At 43.9% G+C, this 23300-nt stretch overlaps 1 protein-coding gene across 5 annotated transcripts in view; it reads right to left on the bottom strand.

Moving 5' to 3' along the window:
• TEX2 (testis expressed 2) overlaps positions 1–23300 on the bottom strand; it is a 126561-nt gene that overhangs the window by 30754 nt on the left and 72507 nt on the right. For all 5 annotated transcript variants that reach the window (XM_064270908.1, XM_064270912.1, XM_064270913.1 and 2 more), the window contains 4 exons: positions 16182–16382; positions 14706–15039; positions 10203–10450; positions 2135–2281 (listed from right to left, as the gene is read on the bottom strand). In XM_064270908.1, coding sequence (XP_064126978.1) covers positions 2135–2281; positions 10203–10450; positions 14706–15039; positions 16182–16382 — 930 coding nt within the window. The remainder of the gene's footprint in view (positions 1–2134; positions 2282–10202; positions 10451–14705; positions 15040–16181; positions 16383–23300) is intronic.

Below are 23300 nucleotides of genomic sequence, written 5' to 3'. Positions count from 1 at the left end.
CAGAAGTTCAGGTTGTTTTAAGCCCATCACTGGGTACCAGAAAACAGAGGGCTGCTCCTGTACTACGCGAATCTTTATCATGTGTGAGGGGGACAATCTGGGACTGCAGGGCAAGGCCAGCAAAGAGTTCTTCCAGGGAAGCCAGGAGACAAAGGAGATCTGTCACAGGGCACAGCTCAGCTCCTCCAGGCCCCAATTCTCTGTCTCCATGCTGGCTCTGGGCTGGCTGCTACCTAATACTGACTCACTACTAGGTTTAAGGTACTACGTACGGCCTCTCCAGGGGAACCTGGATCTTTGGTCATAATAAGCATTCTTCTGGCAGGGGTGGTGGTAGGTTCAGAATTTGAGAAGTAATATTCTGCTGCCTTTCTGTTTAGTCCATTGCCTAGGGTCCCCTCTGGTCTGCAGGCCACTTCCTAAGGCAGCAGCTCAGGTGGGGGTGGAGGGAGTGCAGATATACTGAGGCTGATGGAGGGATACAGCTTCCACTGCTGAACTGCTGAGGCTGAAGGATCATTTCCCCATTCTAACCTTTTAGTACTTCTGACCTCAAAAAACCAAAGGAAGCTTAAGTTTCTAAACTACAAAAGCCCACATCAAACTGCAAAGGGAGAAAATGAAAATAAAAGACTTTCCCTCAACTTCTGGAATGAGGAAGCTTACCATTCTCCACTAATGGGGCAGAGACACTACAGACTTCTAGCTCCAGAGAGAAGAGTGAAGTACCTCCTCATCAAGTTCATTTTGGATGGTGTGTAACAGAGAGGGCAGTGTCCTGCCTGGACTTCAAGCATGCCCTGCTTTCCCTCTCACGGGAAAGCCCAAAATGGTATCTTGAAAAAGAGCAGTGGCAGTGCTGTGGGTTGGCGTTGACCTGGAAACTCAACGTTTCCATCATTTTCCAAAAAGGAGAAGAAGTTGAGTGATCTCTAGGTCGGGTGCTGAACTCTCATTCCCGAGACAGAGGGTCACTGCTGCCTGGCGCGTCCCCTCTACAGAGCTGGCTAGCAGAAACAGACTCAACCCTCAACCCACCTTAACAGTACAACCAGGATAACACTTGTCCACGGAGCCCTCCCAAAGCCCTGCCCTGAACCCAGTTCCTCAAGCTCAGGAGGCAGGGTCTACTCTTCATCAGGGGACGACACTGGCCCGCAGCTGGCAGCCAGAGCTAGCTAGCACATGAGTAAGCTAGAAAAGGTCTGTGCTTTACCCAAAGAAATGACAGAAATTGAATTGAAGCTACTCTATGCCCATATTTTTCTCCACATGTAATTTTACCTCAGCTCACAGTTTCTTAACATGGAGTCCTTGAACTCTAAAACCATGGGCAAAATTTGGTATCTATGTGCATTTCTCTAGGGAGAGGATCCATAGGCTTCTGCTTCTCAAAGGAATTTATGACTAAAAGATTCAGAGCCACTGATTTCAGCTATTGACTGTAGTAAGCCTTCATTGAAGATTTGGGACCAAAGTTACTATTCCTCGGCTGGGTCTTTACTGAGTCAAAGCTTACTTCTAAGTAAGCTAAGTAAGGCCCCTTGGTTGGCAAATGAGTCATTTAATGACAATTACAAGAAATACTTACACGGTTTAAACTCACTTCCAAGTGGGCCTGGATCAGCACTAAGATGGTTTCTTCAGCAGAGAGAGAGCCCAAAATAAAGTACCATCTGGCCAAAAGGCAAAGGTCAAACGCAGACACATTTAGAGCTTTGGGAGGGAACACACTTGGGAAAGAAGTCTGAAGTAGTCTGGTATTTTCCTCAGAGCAAATATTGTGTGGCACAGACCACAGGCTGAGGGCTCTGGACATACAATTTAAGTTCATTATTAATTTAAAGAACAGAATTATACAAGACACACCAGCTACAAAAGCTCACATTTTCCCGAACCAAATTCTGGATCATCATCTAGAGTGGGTAACAGTGACGCAGCCCAAGAAAAAAGTAAACAGAAATGTTTTCTAGGTCCCCAGGTAGACCAGCCAGAGATGGTTTTTCATAGGAACTTACTACTCTCATGTCATATGCTTTAAACCAAGTTATTTTTCACTTAGGGCATAATGATACAAAACTTCCAGAAGTTAAGAAATGTGAAGAACCAGAACATCTTGTGTAGAAAACAATACCTTTATTTTGCTGAGTTTCATTTGGATTTTCTTAGACACCAGATCAGACCAGTATTTCTCTCCTAAGAAGTCCCAAAACATTCTTCCAAGCAAGGCGTTCACCCAAGCTTCCTGTTCTTCCTCCTCAGAGAGTAGAGCCTCTGGCAACTAGCAAAAGAAAAGGGGCCAAAATTAGTTAGAAAGCAACTGGAGAATATGGCAGGTGCTTATTTTTATCAATTCACTGAAGGTCCCACCTCCATCTCATGTGGAGATGACGAGGCCACATGAGCTGTGCTTCTTCCCTATAAATGGCAAGTCCTACATTAATTACCTCAGTGAATAGAAAAGGGGAGAAACAAAAGCTGCCATCACAGCTAAAAACCTCCTCTTTGTCTACTGTCTTTTTTCATCAGTGTTCCTGTGAACCAAGTAAGTATTTCACACAATTAGCTCAGCCAAATTACCCTGGGCCAAAAATCAGCTTGGTATCAACATTCTGAATCAATGACATGTCTGATCAAATGCCCACCTATTTTTTACCCAGTGAATGCTCCTTGGACGTGTAAATGTTAAGCTGGTCCTCACCTAAGCAGAACCCAGTTCTCCACTGGCCAGTACTCTAACATTCAGCCCAAGCCTTGTGAGGAGACAGAAGGTTGGAGCTTAAAAAGTAATGATGGCTGGGTCCCACCCTTAGCCTAACTTAACCAGGCATCAGGATTTTCAGAAGCTCCTCAATGATGTAATGAGCAGGTGAAGCCAACAACCACAGTCCTAGAAAAGAAACAGCCACAGACTCCTACAGTTGTTCGCCTTAATCTCAGCCAGTGAAATACCTGGTCCTCACCTCCATTTGATATTTCTGTCTGGAAACATCTGCCATGGTTAACGTGTGAGGTGGAAGAAGAACAAACTGGGGCTAGTCTCCAATTTCCAAGGCTAACTGTTAGACTAGACCCTGCCTGGAAGGACCAGGGATAGGGGGAAGAAGAAGGGAGAATCGGCAGCAACGGCCACGGAGGGTGCTGTGAGGTTAAAGTGGGCAGTGGAGGTGATGCACCTGGGACACATTTAGTGCTTGGTGAGGCGGAGCTTGTTACTGTTGTCTAGTGCCACAGGCCAGGCCCTCTGAGAGACTTTCTCATGCTGCCTCATTTACTCCTCACAATGCCCCAGAAAGATAGGCTCTTCATTTCCATTTTACAGATGAGAAAACAGACTCAAGCGTTCAGGGTCCTGCCTGAGGCCCCTAGTTCATGAGTGCAGCCTGACAGGAGTTTTGTTCCCCGGTTCTGTAAATGACCCCTGGCATGACACTTCTCTACACTGAGGTCTTTAATTAAACATTAGCCTTACAGAAACAGCAGCCTTAGAAAGCAAAAATCAGAAGAACTCGAAGTGGAAATCTGTGAATTACTCACCCTTTCCCTTCCCTCTAAGGTTTGTACAAATGCACCTGTGCTGCTCTCATGGGCCGGCTGCAGCCATAAAACACACATCACGGCAACACCTCAGACACTCAGTGTCCCCATGCTCCTTAGGAAGTGTTCACGCCAGTGCTCTGTTCTGGGCAGCTGTCGCTGGGCCCACATCACAGCTGTTGGGGGTACAGGCCAGTGGCATGGTATACAGGTCACTTGGCATGCATGGATTTGACACCTGCAGGACTGAGTACCTGTGAGTACCCCAAAGGTCTATGGCATGTATTAAGTGTGAATTTCCGGAAGCCCGGAATTCTGAGGTTCTGACTCAGGTGGGCCAGTCACTGAGCTTGCATACGAGCCTAGTGTACTACTCAGTACCCACCTGCCCACTGGCCTTATCAGAGCTTGTGGCATCTCTCTTTGGGGGTCTAGAGGTTCACTTACATGTTTTCAATCACGTGTTACTGCACCTAGGGGGAGATATTTTATGTTCTAGGAGTCCTTCAAATTTGGATGTTCTCAGAGGTTTCCCTTGTGAATGTTGGTGAGTCTCATTAAAACACAAAACAAACAAAAAAACACCACCAACCATGGTTTAAAAAATACACACTGGTCATTCCATTTCAGAACACACAGGTCTACCTCATTCTTTTTAATGGCTGTATAGTATTCCATCTGTGGTTTTCTGGTGCTGCAATGTCTTTAGATATTAACCAGACCCTGAATGGAAGAGCAGAAGTCAGGCCACACACTGCACATGTTTTGTGCATCATTCTTCTCTCTGCCTAGACATCTCCACCTCAGATTATCTCAACAGACTTCTGAGTAAACACTCATCTAAGGATAGCATCCTCTTGGCCATTCAGACAGTGAAAACTTGCTGCCCACCAGGGTACCACTTGTCTTATTTAGATTTGTAGGCTACAAGTGGGAAAGTCTATTCTTTATTAATCTTTCTTTATAACCCTAGTTATTCACAGGGAACAAGTTTAGCAGAAAATTCCAAGAAACAAAAGCTGTTTCACAATTTATGCCTAAACCAATACGATGTGATAAACAAATTTCTGAAATAACTGACAAGCAGGTTTTTTTTTTTTTTTTTTTTCCTTTTCAACGGTTCCTTTTTCTAATGTAGGCTTTTCTCCACAGACTCATGGGGAACAAAGAAACATCTAAAAGCAGCAGAACACGGACAATGCATCAAAGAAGCTTTATGAACAAAATCTGGACTCAACAGGCAGCTAGAAGAACTCACTTCCAATGCATGTCATAACAGAGTAAATAATAAGAGCTTAAAGGATAAATGTGCGTACATCTCCTAATATTGCCATTTGGCTGCAGGAAGAAATGTGTGGAGAATATTCATTTCACCATTTCAACTGTAGACATACATTTAGAAATGGTAACTTTCCAAAGATTGTGCCCCCTAAAAAAGTCTGGAGAGTTCAACGGTCTGAAGATGACGCCAGGCCATCCTAACTGTCTGAGTACCTCTTGGGATATATTTTATTAAAGACTAACCTCCAAGGTAAAGTGGTTCAGAATTTATTTAATTCTGGGGTGTAACAGCTTCTGTTACACATAGCTAAGATCAGCCCTCATTTTTGTCATAAAGAGAGCTTAGTGCCTCTGCTCATAAGATTTGGCCATACAAGGTCTGGTGCCATGAGTTTCAAAAAACGCTGTTTGGTCCAAGAAAAGGCACACTGGAAGACGCTTCCCCCATGTTTTTTTGTTTGCTTTCCCTGATTATAAAAACAATACATATTCATTGTATAAAACACCCACAATTTTACTACAAACCCAAACAAAATTGGACCTAACAGGTCCAATATACAGCTGCAGCAGTATATGGACGGGGAACCGCCAGAAATTCAAGCTGGATTCAGAAGAGGACGTGGAATCAGGGATACCATTGCTGATGTCAGATGGACCCTGGCTGAAAGCAGAGAATACCAGAAAGATGGTTACCTGTATTTTATTGACTATGCAAAGGCATTCAACTCTGTGGACTGTAACACACTGTGAAGAATGGGAATTCCAGAACATTTAATTGTGCTCACAAGGAACCTGTACTTAGATCAAGAGGCAGCTGTTCTGACTCAACAAGGAGATACTGCATGGTTTAAAGTCAGGAAAGGTGTGTGTCAGGGTTATATCCTTTCACCATACTGAGCAATAATCTGAGAAGCTGGATTGTATGAAGAAGAATGGAGTATTAGGATTACAGGAAGACTCATTAACAACCTGCGTTATGTAGATGACACAGCCTTGCTTAATGAAAGTGAAAAGGACTTGCAGCATTTACTGATGAAGATCAAAGACCACAGCCTTCAGTATGGATTGCACCTCAGCATAAAGAAAACAAAAATCCTCACAACTGGGCCAATGAGCAACATCATGATAAACGGAGAAAAGACTGAAGTTGTCAAAGATTTCATTTTACTTGGATCCACAATCAACAACCATGGAAGCTGTAGTCAAGAAATCAAAAGACACATTGCCATTTGGCAAATCTGCTGCAAAAGGCCTCTTTAAAGTGTTGGAAAGGAAAGATGTCACCTTGAAGACTAAGGCGCGCCTGACCCAAGCCATGGTGTTTTCAGTTGCTTAATATGCATGCAAAAGCTGGATGATGAATAAGGAAGACTGAAAAAGAATTGAAGTCTTTGAATTATGGTGTTGATGAAGAATATTGAATATACCATGGACTGCCAAAAGAACAAACAAATCTGTCTTGGAGGAAGTACAACCAGAATGCTTCTTAGAAGTAAAGATGGTGAGATTACGTCTCACATACTTTGGACACGTTATCAGGAGGGCTCATGCTTGGTAAAGTAAAGGGCCAATGAAAAAGAAGAACACTCTCAGTGAGATGGACTGACACAGTGGCTGCAACAAGGGGCTCAAGTATTAACGACTGTGAGGATGGCTCAGGATCGGGCAGTGTTTCGTTCTGTTGTACACAGGGTTGCTGTGAGTCGGAACCGACTCAATGGCATCTAACAATAGCAACAGCAACATAGTTTTGGATCTTCTTCTTCTTCTTCTTTTTTTTTTTACAGATTCATTGAGATATAATTCATATACCATGCAACTCACCCTTTTAAAGTACAGAATTCAATGATTTTTAGCATATTCACAGAGTTGTACAGCCATCACCACAACTTAAGGAAAATTTTATTATCCCAAAAAGAAACCCCATACCCATTAGGAGACATGTGACACACACAGATCTCTACTGACTTAGAAAGGAAAGCAGGGAAGTAATAAAAGTAGGAGAGGAACACGCTGCAGCTCTTCATTTCTAAAAACGGTGCAACAAGCTTTCGCATCCCACGTGCTTCTTCCAGGAATTTGCCCTCCCTCAGAAAGCAGTGGAATCTTTGCACCCTCCAGTCTTTTGTGGTTGCTTTACTAATAGAGTATGGCAAAAGTGACACTAGAGTTGTCCATTGGTATCCATGGGGGACTGATTCCAGGACCCCCGTGGATACCAAAATCAGCAGATGCTCCAGTCCCTTATATAAAATGGCATGGTATTTGCTTATAACCTACACACATCCTCCTGTATACTTTAAATCATCTCTAGATTACTTATAATACCTAATACAATGCAAATGCTATGTAAATAATTGTTATACAGTACTGTATTGTTTAGGGAATAATGACAAGGCCAACAATGCTCAAATAGCGAGCCCTGGAGAGAGACTGAGGATCCATGAAATGATGGGAGGCTACAGTAGGGGGTGCCTACACATCACTTCATTTGTGTGGATTTGGCACAGTGTTCAGCGTGCCACAAATTCAAGTTTCACTTTTTGGAACTTTTTTTTTTTAAACAAATCATTTTTGATCCACAGTTAGTTGAACTGGCAGATGTGGAACCTGCAGATATCGAAAGCTGACTATACACTACATCTGATGCTAGGTCATAAAAGTAATACAACTTCCACCTGCTCTTTCTCTAGGGACACTTGCCTTTGGAACCCAGTCAGATGGAGAAGAACTGTGGCCTCCAGCCCTGAACCCCAGGTGAGCTCCCAGCCAACAGCCAGCGTCTACTGGCCTGCCATGTGAGTGTGCCCTCTTGGAACCAGATCCACTAGCCCCAGTCCAGCCTTCCCAGTTGACGCTGCACGCAGCCTTCACTGCTAAGCCTTGCCCAAATTGCAAATTTGTGAGTAAAATAGTGATTGTTATTGTTTTAAGCCCCGACTTTTGGAGTTGTAGGTTATACAGCAGTAGCTAACTAGAACAAACACCTACTTTATTCAAGACCATCTCAACTTCTAGACCACCCCAGGAGCCAGGACATGACCCAGACAATGCTTTAGGCAGGCCAAGTGGCCATGGGAACCCTGTACTAAAGCTTGTGCACATCTTCAAAGGCCCCTCTTTCAAAGACAGTTCTTTCTGCTCTCTAATTTCCTAGCCTGTGGCAGATTACAATCATTAAATTAACAAGGGTGGAGGTGAGAAATGAGGGCTCAAGGAAAAGCCAACTAGAAGGACACATACCAATGGCAGGCAACTGACAACTGAGAGAAAATACTGCAGGGGATGAAAGGCCTTTGGCCCTTGGTAGCCCTGCATTAGAACAGGACTGGGTTTCCGTTCATTGTACTGAGTCTTCAGGTTACCAAGATTAAATCACACCTGCCTGCTCTGCGAGGCCACGAAGCATAATATGGTTTTGAAAAGACTTTCATCAGACTTAGAAGAGGAAAAAAAAATGGTTTGGTGCTTAAAGGGTTAGTGCCAAGTACCTAGAAAGTTTGTTTGCACTAGAGAACACCCGTCACTGGGAGAAGGGCTGGGTGGCTGAACCATCAGGGCCTGCCTCTAGGGCCTCCTCGAGTTTACACGGTACAACAAGCTCATGTAACACACACTGAACAAGCAATGTTCTAAAAGGAGCTCTTTTCGAAAGAAAAATTCAGTTGGATATTTTTCTTATGCCAGTGCACAATTCCCTCCTGATTTTCCTGAGGCTGATGAAAGTCCTGATAGCCGAGAGCCCCGGCAGAAGGGAACGGAAGGGTGGAGGAAGGGGAGAGGCTCACAATTAGTAAAAAGTCTCCACAACTCTGGGGCAGTTTTACATCACCCCACCCCAGCCTGGAGGGAGCTCTACTTGCCAATGGCTGGTAACTTAGGTCAGAGGCCAGCAAAGGCACATGGTCCTTTTTACCCTAATAATGTAGGTGAAGTGAGTAGTTCAGGGGTCTCTTCCACACTGAAGAGGATCAGTGGAATGAATAAAAGCTACTGGGCACAAAGAGGAAAGGTACCAAATGCCTCCCATTAAGAACAGAAATACTGTCACTGTAAGAGATCAAACACCTTGGCAACTGAACATGAAAAACAGGCTTCATGTTCCATAGTAGGAAGCTGTGTCTCAGAACGTCAATGTGCAGTAGAGGCACGGAGGCCCTCGGGTGAAGCAAAGTAGTATAATGACCCACCCAGATGGCCCTCTGGAAAGCCCAGGGGCTGCACGAAGAGTTTCAGGTCAGGTTTTGCACGCTTTACCACTCAGCAGCTATGTGGTTAAGCTATTTAACATCTCTGAGCCTCAGTTTCTTTATCTAAAAAGTGGACTGATACCATTGAGTTTGCAAGACTGTGAAAAAGATTAAATATATTAAAGTGTCTGGCAATCTGGCATACTGCAGCTTTTATTATTCATCTTATCATAGGTGATCTGGAGTCAATGTCTAGCTTGTTACATTTTGAAATGCTTGTGGTAAGTCTTCAAAAGCACTGGACACAGCTGAGGAGTCTGAGACTTTGGGGCTATAATGGTTATTGAGGACTTGGGCCTCCATTACTAATGCTTCTGTGACATTTCCCTACAGATTACCTAGTTGCTCAAGTCAAAAACCTAGGAATCAGCCCTGACTCCTCTCATTCTCACACCCCACATCTAATCCATCAGGAGACCCTGCTGGCTCCACCTTCAACACATATCTCAAACCCAGCTCCTTTGAACCACCTGCTATTACCACACCAGGTGGTAATCTCAGCCCCAATCTTGACTGCTATGGTCACCTTCCATCCACTCTTGACCTCCTACAACCTACTCTTTAAGGAGCGCCACTTATCATTTTAAACTTAAATCAATGTCACTCCCTGCTCAAAACCCTCTCGGGGGCCCTACCACCCTGCCAACCCTCCAACCTCACTGTTTTCCTCTTTCCTTTGGTCACACTGTCCAGCCACGCTGGCCTCTTTGCTGTTCCTTGATTGCCCCCCAACCACATTCCTGCTGTGGGATCTCTTCCCTCCTAGTTCCCTTTACCTGGAAAGCCCCTCCCACACATCCCCATGGCTCAACTTCCTCCCTTCAGTCCCGTCTCTGCCCAAAGGTCACCTCCTCAACAGGCCCACCTGACCACCCATCTAAAAGAGCAGTTCTTTCTATCTCCCTTACCCGGTTTTATTTTAATTCTATCGCCACTTGATGTTTGTTTCTTGCTCTATCCCTGGTTAGAGTACACGCTCCCTGAGGGCAGGGCTTGTGTCTGTTCTGTTCATCACTGTGTCCCTGGTGCCTACAGCAGGGCCTGGCACAAAACAGACACTCAAAGACCATATATACAAGGAAATGTGTTTGAAAAGAAGGCCAGAAAAGCCACAGCCCAGGCAGCCAGCATTACCTTTTTCCCAGCTGTGGGGCTGCTCTCGGCACTCTGCACAGGGCTCCTCTGGGGGCTTCGGTTTTCTTGGGGGACACACCTGGCCATGTACACGCTGTAGTCCAGAAGCATCTTCTGCCGCACGCTACCCACCAGCTCCTTCTGCTTCGGCTGGGACATGATTTCTTCCACGCTGCCTTTGCTGCTGCTGCGGCTGTGGGTCAGGTGCCCAGAGGGACTGTTGTGTCTGCTGTGTGTGGGCAAAACCCCTGAGGCAAAGAAGGGATGGCTATTAATACAAATGAAGAAAAGGACCACAAGGTAGATGGAACTCAGAAGAACAAACGCCACCGGGTTGAGTGAAAAGCAGCTAAAATGCTATCATATGACTGTTTTTAAAGATATTTATAAGGTTATTTCCCATCCTGTGAAACACCTTTTGCTCTAATGATAGATAACATCTCCAAGATAATTTGGAGTAATGGGAACAATGAAATACAACTGGAAGGTCCCGTTCCTTGTTTTCCAGGTGATCTTTTAGGGTCAGATATAAAAATGGCACACCCCAATGGAGGACCTGTGAGTGCCATTAAGAGCACATGGAAAGTGGGCAGAGCTAATAACTTCATTCGCAGCCCAGGGCAATTCCAAACATGCCATCTTTCATTCAACAAATTATTGACCCAGCACTTTTTCTGGGCCAATTCTGTGCTAAAAAGAACAAAGTGTAAGCCCTGCCCTTGAAACCAGATACCTTGGCAGATAAGTCACAATTTTCCATAATAAGTATCACAACTCCAGGGCAGAAAGAAGGGGGTGACTGACTGCCCAGAGAGCTGAGACAGGCTTGCACAGGCAGTGACCTCTGGGCTTCATCTTGAAGAACAGCTGGCATTTTCCTGGCCGAGGTGGAGGAAGAGCATTCCAGGTAGAGGGTATGACATGCACAAAAAATCAATGGCAGGTCCCAGTGTGTACAAAGCCAGCGAGAGACTCAGTGAGAAGCACAAGGGGCAGCAGGGGAGGGAGTCAGGATGGAGAGACTGGCTGGGAACAGTGTGCCTCCAAAGCGGTACCTTAGGACTGAAATTTTACCCCGTAGCTCTAAAAAAAAAAAAAAGCTCTAGAGGGGGTTAAAGCACAGGAAGTGCCTGATCCAGATACATTTTCTTAGGCTTACTCTGAAGCAAGGCGAACGACAGAGTGGTTAAAAACTGAATCAAATCATTTTATTTTTGAGAGGTTCAGCCCCATGGCCTCACAAAGGGCCATACAAGACGTTTCTTCCTTTAAGTTTTATCTAGATAATGTCCAGCATTTGAATATTTGAGGTTTTACATTGCATAACTAAAAATAAATTTTTGTAAGCCTTTATTCTCCTCATACCATTTTAATACATTATTTTAAAATGTTGATGTAAAAGCTATACCAAAAACATTTAAAGATAGATGAAAACTAAACGTAATGTGGTATCCTGGATCAGATCCTGGAACAGAAAAAAGGCATTAGTGGAAAAGCTAGTGAAATCCAAATAAAGTCTAGAGTTTAGTTAATAATTTAAAAAGATGAAAACCAGCAGGGCAGTGTTATCTTCGAGGCTCCAGCTGTATGATCTGTTAACTCCCCATGGCTTCACAAACGGCCACACAAGCCATTTCTTCATTCAGGTTTTAGCTAGCTGATTTCGAGCACTTGAATATTTGAGGCTTTTCACCGCATAACTTTCCTAGACTTTCACTCACCACCCAGCAAACCGAATGGTAGGAGCCTGAGATATGGGAAAACCTTTAGTGCACTTAGACTAATACTTCAAACCAAACTGACCAGCTCACGACTGAGCCCAGAGAGGTCCCTACTTCTCTCAACTGATTCACTGTTGTTGCTGTGTGCCGTCCAGTGGATCCTGACTCACAGCGCCCCTGTTGGACAGAGTAGAACTGCCCCATAGCGTTTCCTAGGCTGTCATCGTTACAGGAGCAGACCACCAGGTCTTTCTCCTGCAGATCCATTGATGGATTTGAACCGCTGACATTTTGCTTAGCAACTGAGTACTTAACCATTGTGCCACCGGGGTTTCTTCTCTCAGCTGATACAGAAAAAGAAAGGATACACTGTTCTACAGCTTGGCTGGTGCTCGCTGCCCACAGAACAGCCACTTCATACTATTGTCACATGTCCCCTGAGTCGGAGAAAGCACAGGAGCAGTCACTGCTCTGTGGAGCTCATGGATAATGGCCCTTGATAACGTCCAGAACCTTCCTGTTCAGAGATCACCCTAGAATTCCGCTAACAAGCCACATGGCTTCCCACTCTCTCCAGGCCCTTTTCCAGAGCCGTGAAAGGACCCGCAGCACAGGCATCCCCTATTACAGATAGAGAGTCACAGGTCCCTGAATCAGAACTGGCATTTTAGCAAGATCACCTCAAATACTCAACTTTGAGGAGCATAATCGATTGCCAGCATAATCTATGATTTCAGTGACAGCACCCCTGAGGAAGAGGACAGGGCCAGGTGGTCAAGAGGACTGACAGAATGTTCTTGGCCTTGGAGAATCTGCACCAGTCCCACCTTATCAGTTGACTACTAACTGCTCATGCCCAGCTACTGGTTCAGAGATGGTTCTGAAGGACAGCAGAGTCCTCACCAATTTATTTTTGCTACCAGTTCAATTGGAGCCCTAATGGCGCAGTGGTTGAGTTCAGCTGCTAACCAAAAGGTCAGGAGTTCAAATCCACCAGCCATTCCTTGGAAACCCTACGGGATGGTTCTATTCTGTCCTATAGGGTCACTATGAGTCGGAATCACCTCGATGGCAATGGGTTTGGCTGATCAGCTCAATCATGCTTTTGGGACTTAAACTTACCGTTAATGTCTCCATTCACAGCCTTTAAAGCAGCCCAGAAAACATACATAGAAAGACATGAGTGGTGTGAGAGCATAGCCTTGTTTGAGTTTAGCCAAAGTAAGCGCACTAAAGGTTTTCCTACATCTCTGACTCCTGCCATTCAGTTTGCTGGGTAGTGAGTAAAAGTCTGGGAACCTTTAGCAGCATTTCCAAAAATACAAACTCGCTTAATATAATCAAACGCTTTGGTTAAGTCCATCAATAACAGGCTGCTTGGGAGCAGCTCTGGGTGGCTCCTGAGCACATAAGGCATCATCTCCTGGTGGTCCCGCACCCCCGTGGGTAACCCAGTTCTGAGCCGTCAGTGCCTGGACCAGTGTCATCCAAGAAAAACAGGATGAGAGGCACAAATGGAGGCCACATATGCATGTTAAATTTCTAGTAGCCACACTAAGTAAAAACAGATGAAATTAATTTGAATATATTTTATTTACCCCCCTTTATCTAAAATATTATCATTCCAACATGTAATCAATATAAAAAATGTTAATGACATTATTTACTTTTTGCTTGTTTTGGTACTAAGACTTTGAAATCCATTATGCATTGTATACTTAGAGCACATCTCAATTTGGAGAGACCACATTTCAAGTGCTCAATAGCCACATGTGGCTAGTGGCTACCATACTGGACAATACAAGTTTAGATCTACCAGAAGAGCTAGGGCTGGTGCTGAGGAGTTCTCACTCACTTGAATTTTCTCTTACCCAGAAATGTCCCTATTCATCTTGATTTTTAGTGGTCTTGAGTCTTTCTAAGTGACGTCTCAGATCAGGATGGGATCATGATGGAAGCTGGTGTGGAAGGCTGACAAAATGGTAGGTCAGCAAATGTCCCAGGGGAAGGAACCCAGATCATCTTCCAAGGGAAGGAACCAAAGCAATCTGATGCAGTGTTTGAGACTAATGTGACCCCCAACAACCCCATGATCCACAAGCTCTGTTAGGTAAAGCCCCAGAGTGACTCAATCCTAGTCTTACTCCATCCAAAAGAGCTTTCCCTAACAACACCCACGCTGATCTTGTCCTCTGATCTCCCACAATTACTAGCTGTATCACGCTCATTTTAGCCAGGCAATTTGTTAACATCTGACTCATATGGGTTAGTTTTGTCTAACAGGCACTGCAACTGAGGGGCGGGGTGTTAACTGCTTACATTTTACTGCTTTCGTGTCCCTCAAAGCCACAGGCCTAGCCAAAGCTGAGCAAGGAGGTGCTGCATGGTGACCGATCTGCATGCAGTGGGACAGAAGGCCTGAGGACTCTGCATTTCTAGGGCCGACTCAGCTTGGAGGACACTCTCCTGAAGTATCTTCCTGACTCACCTGCCCTCTTATAATTAGGGTTTTTTTTTATTTAGCTGCTTCTCTCAAAGGAGGTACAATGTATAAAAATAAAGTACAAACAAAAATCTGCAAGTAGTTCCAACCATAGTCAAATGATTTGGTACCAAAGGTTGTAGCAATCAGCCTAAAAGGCAAGATTCATGAGAATGTACCTGCCGGGGCAGGCAGTAATCAATTCAGGATGGGCTTCCTTCCCTCCTACCTGGGAATCTTTTTCAGCTTCCCCTAAAGACCCTTAAAAAATACATATGCATTTAGCACATATGTCAATACCTGGTTTATTTCCAGAGACACCAGGTGGCTTCTTGATCTCCAATTTCAGTTTAGATGCCAGAATAAATCTTCTAAACCACTCCTCTTTTTCTCGGCCAGTTCTCCCAAACAGATAAAGGATCTGATCTCGCTGCCCAGATCTTGTTCCCTCCAGCGGTGGCTTCTTAGGGTCTTCGCCTGCCAGCTCTCTCTCAGCTGGTGGCTTCTCTTCTGATGTTTCCTTATCAGTCTGGGCCTTAGACATAAAGTCATCTTGTCGACCAAGCTCAATACAAATGGGGTACTTTTTATTCCAGATTCGTTTTCGAGCCAAACTTTTAGGTACAAGATAAATCTACAGAGAAAGGGAAACGATGACTTACATATTAAATCAAGGATTGGCCATGCTGTGTACTGATATTAGGTATATCACAAATACATATTTTATAGTACTTTTGACTAAAATGATGAATGTGAAATAGTTTTACCACCCATCTATAACATGACTATAGAAACCAGAATAACTTTCTAGAAATGACTTATTTTTCTTCAAAATCATTCCAGAAAGTAGATGTTTAAGAATTTTGCAAAAGTTACAAATATTTATATTTTCAAATACCAATAGCACAGTAAGTGTTTAGCTGATTATCACCAACTGAGCTTAGACATCAACTGAGGTAAACAACCCTGGGTCAGACTTCAGCTGGAAAAATCATTCATCAAACTAGACGGGAAGCTCGTTTATCAACCTCAAGTTAAGAATAAAATTTATACGAAAATTATTTTAAATACTTTTGTCATTTTGGGGAAACTTAAAGATTATTCAGATGACTAGAGGACCTCTAGCTTTGTGGAATAACAATTTATATTTCTCACACAAACAAAAGTATGTAACACTTTTTTCAACATGTAGGTTATTTTGCATATCTATAACTTTCACATTTACGGAGCCTTCATTAGTTATTACCCTAGCACCATCACACATAACTTTTTGTTTAACTGAAAAAAATTAAAGAGTGTGGACCAGCAGCTGGGGTATCAGCTGGGTGCGCATAAACGTGCATACTCTCAGGCCCCACCCAGAGTTGCTGAACTAGAATCTGCATTTAAAAAGATAACCAGGTGAGTCATATGTGCATTAAACTATAAAGCCAATTAAAGTTTGAGAGGTGTGTTGTTGTTAGTTGCCATCCCGTCAGTTCTGAGTCACGGTGACCCCAAGTGCACAGAGTAAAACTGCACTCGACAGGGCTTTCAAGGCTGTGACCTTTCAGAAGATGGTCAGGCCTTATTTCTGAGGTGCCTCTGGGTGGGTTTGAACTGCCAACCTTAAAGTTAGTAGTCCAGCACTTAATCACTTGCGCCACTCAGGGACTCTGTTTGGGAGGTACTACTCTAAATCATACTAATACTTAAAAAAAAATACAGTAAAGCAACCAAGATCGCAAATGCAGCTTCATTCATCTAAGTGCTCCTTCCAGGATTACTCTGGCTCACCTTGCTGTCTGAGAGGTCATAGATTTTCTGGCTGATGTAGGTGACCTCTGGCTTTGCTTCGTTGTAGCTGGCCCTCCTGGATATATTTTTATTGGGCTTCGAAAGTCTTAAGGTCCCACCCTCAAGTCGAACAAAGACTGAATGTGTCAAAGTTGCATGGTAAGTTTCGGGATCATAGTTGTAAATCTCATTCATCCATCCCTGACGGGGAAAAAAAAAAAAAATTCATTAGTAAAATTAGAATAACCGCAAATCTAATTAAACATGAACATGATAAACACTGTGTTATTCACTCACCGAAACAAAATTTGACTATGATGCAGGTGTCAACTTATTATTAGAGGTTGTTGACAGAAGTTTTTTAACCAGTATCAAAGAGTTAATACAGTATGTTTTTGATAAGTAAAAATCTGGATGGGGGGAGGGATGATAATGTCCATTACCCTAAATAAAAAGTTCTTTTTTTCCTTCAAAATCATTGTTGATCTGTATTACTGGTTTATTACACATGTTTTTCTCCTGTTGTTGCTGTCAGGTGCCATTGAGTTGATTTTCGACTTGCAGCATCTCCATGTGACAGAGCAGAACTGCCCCATTGGATTTTCTAGACTGTAATCTTTATGGGAGCAGATCACCAGGTCTTTCTCCTGCAGAGTCGATGCGCAGGTTCAAACCACTGACCTTTCGGTTAGCAGCTGAGCACTTAGCCACTGTGCCACCAGGGTTCCTTATAGGTAGCTGCTGTTGTTGTTGTTGGGTGCCACTGAGTCAATCCCAACTTTATAGGTGGGCAATGGCACCATTATTAAGGAGTCCTGGTGGCACAGTGATTTAGCCCTTGGCTGTTAACCAAAATCTTAGTGGTTTGAAGCTACCAGCCGCTCCTCAGGAGAAAGATGTGGCAGTCTACTTCCGTAAAGATTATAGCCTTGGAAACCCTACAGGGCAGCTTTTCTTTGTCCTATAGGGTCGCTATGAGTTGGAATCGACTTGACAGCAATGGGGTACAGGGCACCATATTCGTGCAGGCCCAAGAAAATATAACATTCTTGGTTTCTAATTTTTCAGACCCAGACACATGGCTCAACCAGAATAGTCAAAATCATGCCTCCGTCCTCTTGCCAATACCTCCAACACATGAAGTCTTAATAACAGGCATGTTAGTCAATATATGGCAGTTTGTGCTGTTTTACCAACTGCTTTACATAATTAAACAAGATTTAAGATAATCAAAATCATCTCTAGATAAAACATTCTATTTTAGAAATTCAAAACCCTTTTAAAAAGTTAACAAGCAATATTAAAATCTAAGCATTAAGAATAAAAGTAATCTAGAAAAAAGACTACAGTTTTCTTGAACTCTTATAGTCCTAAAAGAACGTTAAAACATACTCAAAATTTGTAAAAAGTTTACATTGTTTTTAGTTTATTTCTTTGGTTTTTAGATGACGAGCAAACAAGGTAAGACACACGGGCACGTGTTGGATAAAACCATTGTATCAGCTTATCTGTTCCTAGGACAGACAGACTTGGGGATGAGTCTAACAACCTGCTGCCTCAATTATTGCTCCTAGTAAAATTCATGCATGTGGTTAACAAGAACCACCATTCCCACGGTACTTCCGAGATTTGCTTCTAGCCACAGAACCAGGCTCTCAATCCCAGCAGCCTGAACATCCGCCTCAGCTGAAGAGCCAGCCCCAGAAAATTCTTGCTGGGCTGCACCTGTGCCCTCGACACCAAAGATCTAAGATGAGCCTGCGGTTGTCCTTCGTTGCCGACAGCTCTGACAGATACAGGTCACTTTCCACCACTTGCCAAATACCAGGGGTACTAAAACAACCTGATTCGGAGGAACCCAAAGGACTGAAGTGAGCTTCAGGTCCTACATAGTAACAAATCACAAAACCCTACCTGCCCTGCTACAGGAGGCAGAGGTGAGAGGCTAGGGGTAGGGGACTTACTGTTAGCCTAAGAAGAGAATCTAGGAAACACCCTGCCTTAGGCAAGCCCTGTTGTTGTTAGCTGCTGTTGAGTTGGCCCCTAACTCATGGAAACCCCTTGTACAATGGAACGAAACACTGCCCTGTCCGGCACCATCCCCATAATGGGTTGCAAATGAACCGCTGCGATCCATAGGGTTTTCACTGACTGATTTTCAGAAGTAGGTCACCATTCCTAGTCTTTCTTAGTATGGAAGCTCTGCTGAAACCTCTTCAGCACCACAGTAACACACAAGCCTCCCCTGACAGACGGGTGGTACCTGTGCTGAGGTGCGCTGGCAAGGAACTAAACCCAGGTCTCAGGCATAGAAGGTGAGAATTCTACCACTGAACCTCCACTGCCTCACCCATACTGCCTTCTCCGGGTTGGGGGCTGGCTCAACCCTTCTTCTCCCTCCCCCCACTTTGTCAGAATCACCAGCTGCTGTGGCAACACAAAGGCACTTGTGGTTTCCCTTCCCCTTTTATCCTCAGATTTCCTCCTTCCTGCTCTATCATTTTCTTTTCTTCGTCTTAAAGATCTATCAGAGGCTAAAGCTCACAGCTGCCAAAAAACGAATAAATACAACCCAGGAATCAGGATTTAAATTGCACGTCTGTTTCAAATGATCATTTGTTAGTTTAAGTGAGACACCACCCTTGATCCTATTTGATTGCATGAAAGCCTGCTGGTCAAAACGTGTGTTGAAACCAATGCACATACACGTTAGCAGAACTGCTCAGAGTCTGACAGACTTGGGTTCCAATTCTGGCTTCCCCACTTACTAACTGCCAAGTTGAACAAGATGTTTGTTCCTCAACCCTTGGTTTTCTCACCAGTAAAAGATAGGACATGGCTCACCTCTAAGCCTCTGTAAGAGGTCTGGCATGGTTCACCTCTAAGCCTCGTGCCTCCCTAGTCCCCACCTCGCAATCTATGCTCAAGCCATCATGATTTTTCTCCATGCTGATAGTACTTTGGAAACCCTGGTGGCGTAGTGGTTAAGTGCTACAGCTGCTAACCAAAAGGACGGCAGTTTGAATCCACCAGGCGCTCCTTGGAAACTCTACGGGGCAGTTCTATTCTGTCCTATAGGGTTGCTATGAGTCGAAATTGACTCGATGGCAATGGGTTTTTTTTTTTGTCTTTGGTAATAGTACTTTAAGGAGATATAATTTGGATGCCGTAAAATGCACAGATCTTAAGTGTATGATTTTTAAAATACTAATATTAACAAGGGGGCAGGGAAACTTGATTCAAAGAAACGGAACAACCAGAAGAGAACTACTAAGAATGTTCACGTGTTGGGAAGAATGTACTCAATGTCACTGAACAATATGTGCAGAAACTGTTGGATGGGAACCTAAACTGTTGAATGAGAACCTAAACACCAAAAAACACAAATATTTTAAAAAATACTAATATTATTATTCATAATAATAAAAATTCCAGTTGCTGTCAATTCTGACACGCCCGTGTGTGCCAGAGTAGAACTGTAATCCATAGGGTTTTCAAATTGCTGATTTTTCGGAAGTAGATCACAGGGGCTTTCCTCTGAGGCACCGATGGGTGGATTCAAAGTCCAACCTTTCAGTTAGCAGTAAAGTGCGTCAACTATTTACATCACCCAGGGACTCCAGAGCAGTGAATAGCGAGCGTTTGATTTTACAGGCAAGCGAAGTTGTGAGAGGGGTTAAGTGATTTGCTGCCCAAAGTCTAGGGAGTGGCAAACCTGAGACTTAAACCAAGTCCACCTGACTCTGAGGCCCAGGCTCCTAATCTCACCTGGCCTGGTTAGGTCGTGGCAAAGATGACAATCCTTCCAGAAAGCTTCCCTGATCACCTAGGCTCTCTGTTACTATTCTAGTATCACTGGATGCTACAATGTCTGGCTTACTTAACTGAGCTACAACCTCCAGAGGAGCAGGGATTGTGTCTGTCGATCACAATTGTAACAAATGTTTGTTGACTGAACACAAGAATGAAACCTAATTTGGAGAGTGGCTGTGAGGATTCAATAAACTCTGTATGTACAATAATATGTACAAGGGCCCATCAGAAGATGAATGGATAAACAAAAAGTGGTCTATTCATACAATGGGGTATGTTCAGCTATAAAGTGAAATGAAGTTCTGACACGTTACCACATGGATGAACCTGGAAAATATACTGAAACAAACAAGAAAGAAAAGGACAATTATTGTATGATCCCACTTATAAGACAGATCTACAGTAGGTAAACCCATTGAGTCAAAAGAAGATTAGTGGTTACCAAGGGGTGGGGGAGGCAAGAACGGAGAATTAAAAAAAAAAAGGGGGGGGGTAGGTAGTACCCACTAGGATGTGGTATACGTAGCACATTCTTAATGCTAATATTTCATATTGGAATGTGTTTTCAAATCATAAAATCCTTTGCCATCATATCATTTGAGATTCACAAAAACTCAGTGAGGCTGGCAGGGTAATTGTTGTTATGCCTTAAAAAAAAAATCTGTATATGAAGCACTAAGTACAGGCTGGAGCCCTGGTGGTGCAGTTGTTAGGTGCTTGGCTGCTAACTGAAAGGTCAGCAGTTCAAACCCACCAGCCACTCCATGGGAGAAAGATGTGGCAGTCTGCTTCCACGAAAAGATTTACCGCCTTGGAAATCCTATGGGGCAGTTCTACTCTGTCCTATAGGGTTGCTATGAGTTGGAATTGACTCGATGGCAACAGGTTTAAGTACAGGCTGATGTGCCCCTCACAGCCTGTGATTGTCCACCATTTTGTCATCTGATGTGATTTTCCTATGTGTTGTAAATCCTACCTCTACAACGTTAATGAGGTGGGATTAGCAGCAGTCTCGTTAACGAGGGAGGACTCGATCTATGAGATTAGGTTGTATCTTAAGTCAATCTCTTTTGAGACGTAAGCAGAGAGACACGGGGACATCATACCACCAAGAAAACAACACCAAGAGCAGAGCACATCCTTTGGACCTGAGGAGAAGCTCGTAGACCAGGGGAAGACTGATGGCAAGGAACTTCCTCCGGTGCCGAAAGAGAGAGAGCCTTCCCCTGGAGCTGTCATCCTGAATTCAGACTTCTAGCCTACTAGACTGTGAGAGGATAAATTTCTCTTTGTTAAAGCATCCACTTGTGGTATTTCTCTTACAGCTGCACAAGATAACTAAGAATCTGATACTGCTCTAACAAATACCTAAAATGTGGAAGCGGTTTTGAAACTGTGAATGGATAGAAGCTGGAAGAGTTTTACGATTGCCTTGAAGAGACTGTTGGAAGAACCATGGACATCAAAAACAACTTGGGTGAGGACTCAGAAGGAAGTGAGGAGAGCTGTTACACTGGACACAGCAGAGGCGGTGCAGACGGCAAGAAGCAGCAGCAGAAAAACGGCAGCAGCAGAGAAGCAGCCGCAGCAGAACTAGGAGACCAGTGCAAGGCAGTGCTAAAGCCGACTCATGAGGCGAGAGAGCTGAGTGCCTGTTGCCAGCAGGCTTCCCGGTGGAGTGGGGTGCCTCAGGGCACTTATCCACGGAGCTAGGCTTGCGGACCCACAGCACAGGACAGCTGAGTGCCTTCCAGCCGAAGTTTACTGCTAGAGTGGGGTGCCTCCAGGCACTTATCACTTATCGGTAGAGATAAAGAGCTCTGGAACACTTGCCCAAGCAGGGCAGATGGAGGCTTTTTAAAATCGTTAACCCAGAATTTCTTATCAAGTAAGACATTTCTCTTTTTTTGTTGTGGGACACAGGAGTGGGTGTAAAAAGATACAGCATATAGTTAACAACTCATTCCATTTCAACAGCATAACTAAAAAAACTCAGATATGGTCTCAACCCACACTCAAGTGACGCAGACAAGCCTCGTTTCCTCCTGAGGCTGGAACTGTTTAAATGGAGACAGTTCATGGTGCTAGGGGACAATGACCACAGTCTGACAGGCTGCAGCTGCCTGAGCCACAGACTGGTGCTATGATCCTGTCTGTAAAAGGTCAGGGGTTTCTCTTCAATTCTCTGCTGGGTTCAGAGGCTATGTCTGGCTATAAGTACCAACCACAATCTATAAAGAGGCCCACTGAATGCCTGGAATGATTAAATGCTACAATTAATCTTCTGCAAAATACTAAAGTCTGGAAAAACTATTATTGTGCTCACTTTCAGTGCAGTGCCAGTTAGGAGTTCAAGGCCAATGCTTTCTCTGTCACCTTAATGCTGAGCTCAGCAGAGAACAGCTCCAGCCCTCTGGCCTGAGGAAACGACTAGAATTTCTGTATCTTCAGTGCACTGGGTGCCTGGGCTGACATCAGCTGGCATTTCAGGCTGCCTGTCATTCAGATCCCCTGTATCATTCCTTCATCTAGTCTATCAAGGAAGGAGCGAATCCAAAACCTAACAGCAGAGCCAGGACCTGAGGCCACTGCCGCTGAAAAGCATCTCTGAAGCCCACAAAAATATGATTACTCTTCTTTTGTCCCCCAAACTAAAACATAAGCAGGATTTTGTCTTTGCCAGGCTTAAACCTTTTTTTGATGTATTAATGGTTTAGAACTGGAGTCATCAGTTAAAACACAGTAACATAGATCATGGAGTCTAGAATGTGGCAGGAAGCCTCCACTAAACCACAGACCTTTAGATTCAAATTGGATTTTACCCATTAAGACAGCCCTACAGACAAACAGAATTCATACTCTGAATGACAGCCTCAGGGCAGATGGCCAGCATTGAAAATCAAAGCTGCTCAAAGACACAATCAAGAACATTTAATTAAAAAAAAGGCCATTAGGGGAGGGAAGCACAAGCATCAATACTGTTCACATCCTCCAGCTCCTGCTTCAAGATCACCTTCATGGCAGTGTCACAGAAGCACTGGAGCCAGGGCTACAGCCTTTATTCCAGCTTTTCCACCCTTCAGAGCAGCATCTCCCAAACTCAGGTGACCATCCAACACTTTTTGAATTATAATGCATTAGCAGACAGTAGTAGAGATAGGAGATCATGAAGACTTGAATCAGAAAAATAAAATGTTCTCAAATGAACCACTAAGATAATCAAGGTCTGATTTATGTTAATACACAATAAACATTAAACCATATTAACAAGTGTTGAAATTATAAGAAGATAAATAGGTCAGCAAA

Source organism: Loxodonta africana, chromosome 18, assembly GCF_030014295.1.
Source record: "Loxodonta africana isolate mLoxAfr1 chromosome 18, mLoxAfr1.hap2, whole genome shotgun sequence".
Lineage (NCBI taxonomy): Eukaryota > Metazoa > Chordata > Mammalia > Proboscidea > Elephantidae > Loxodonta > Loxodonta africana.
This window is presented reverse-complemented; position numbering and strand designations above follow the sequence as displayed.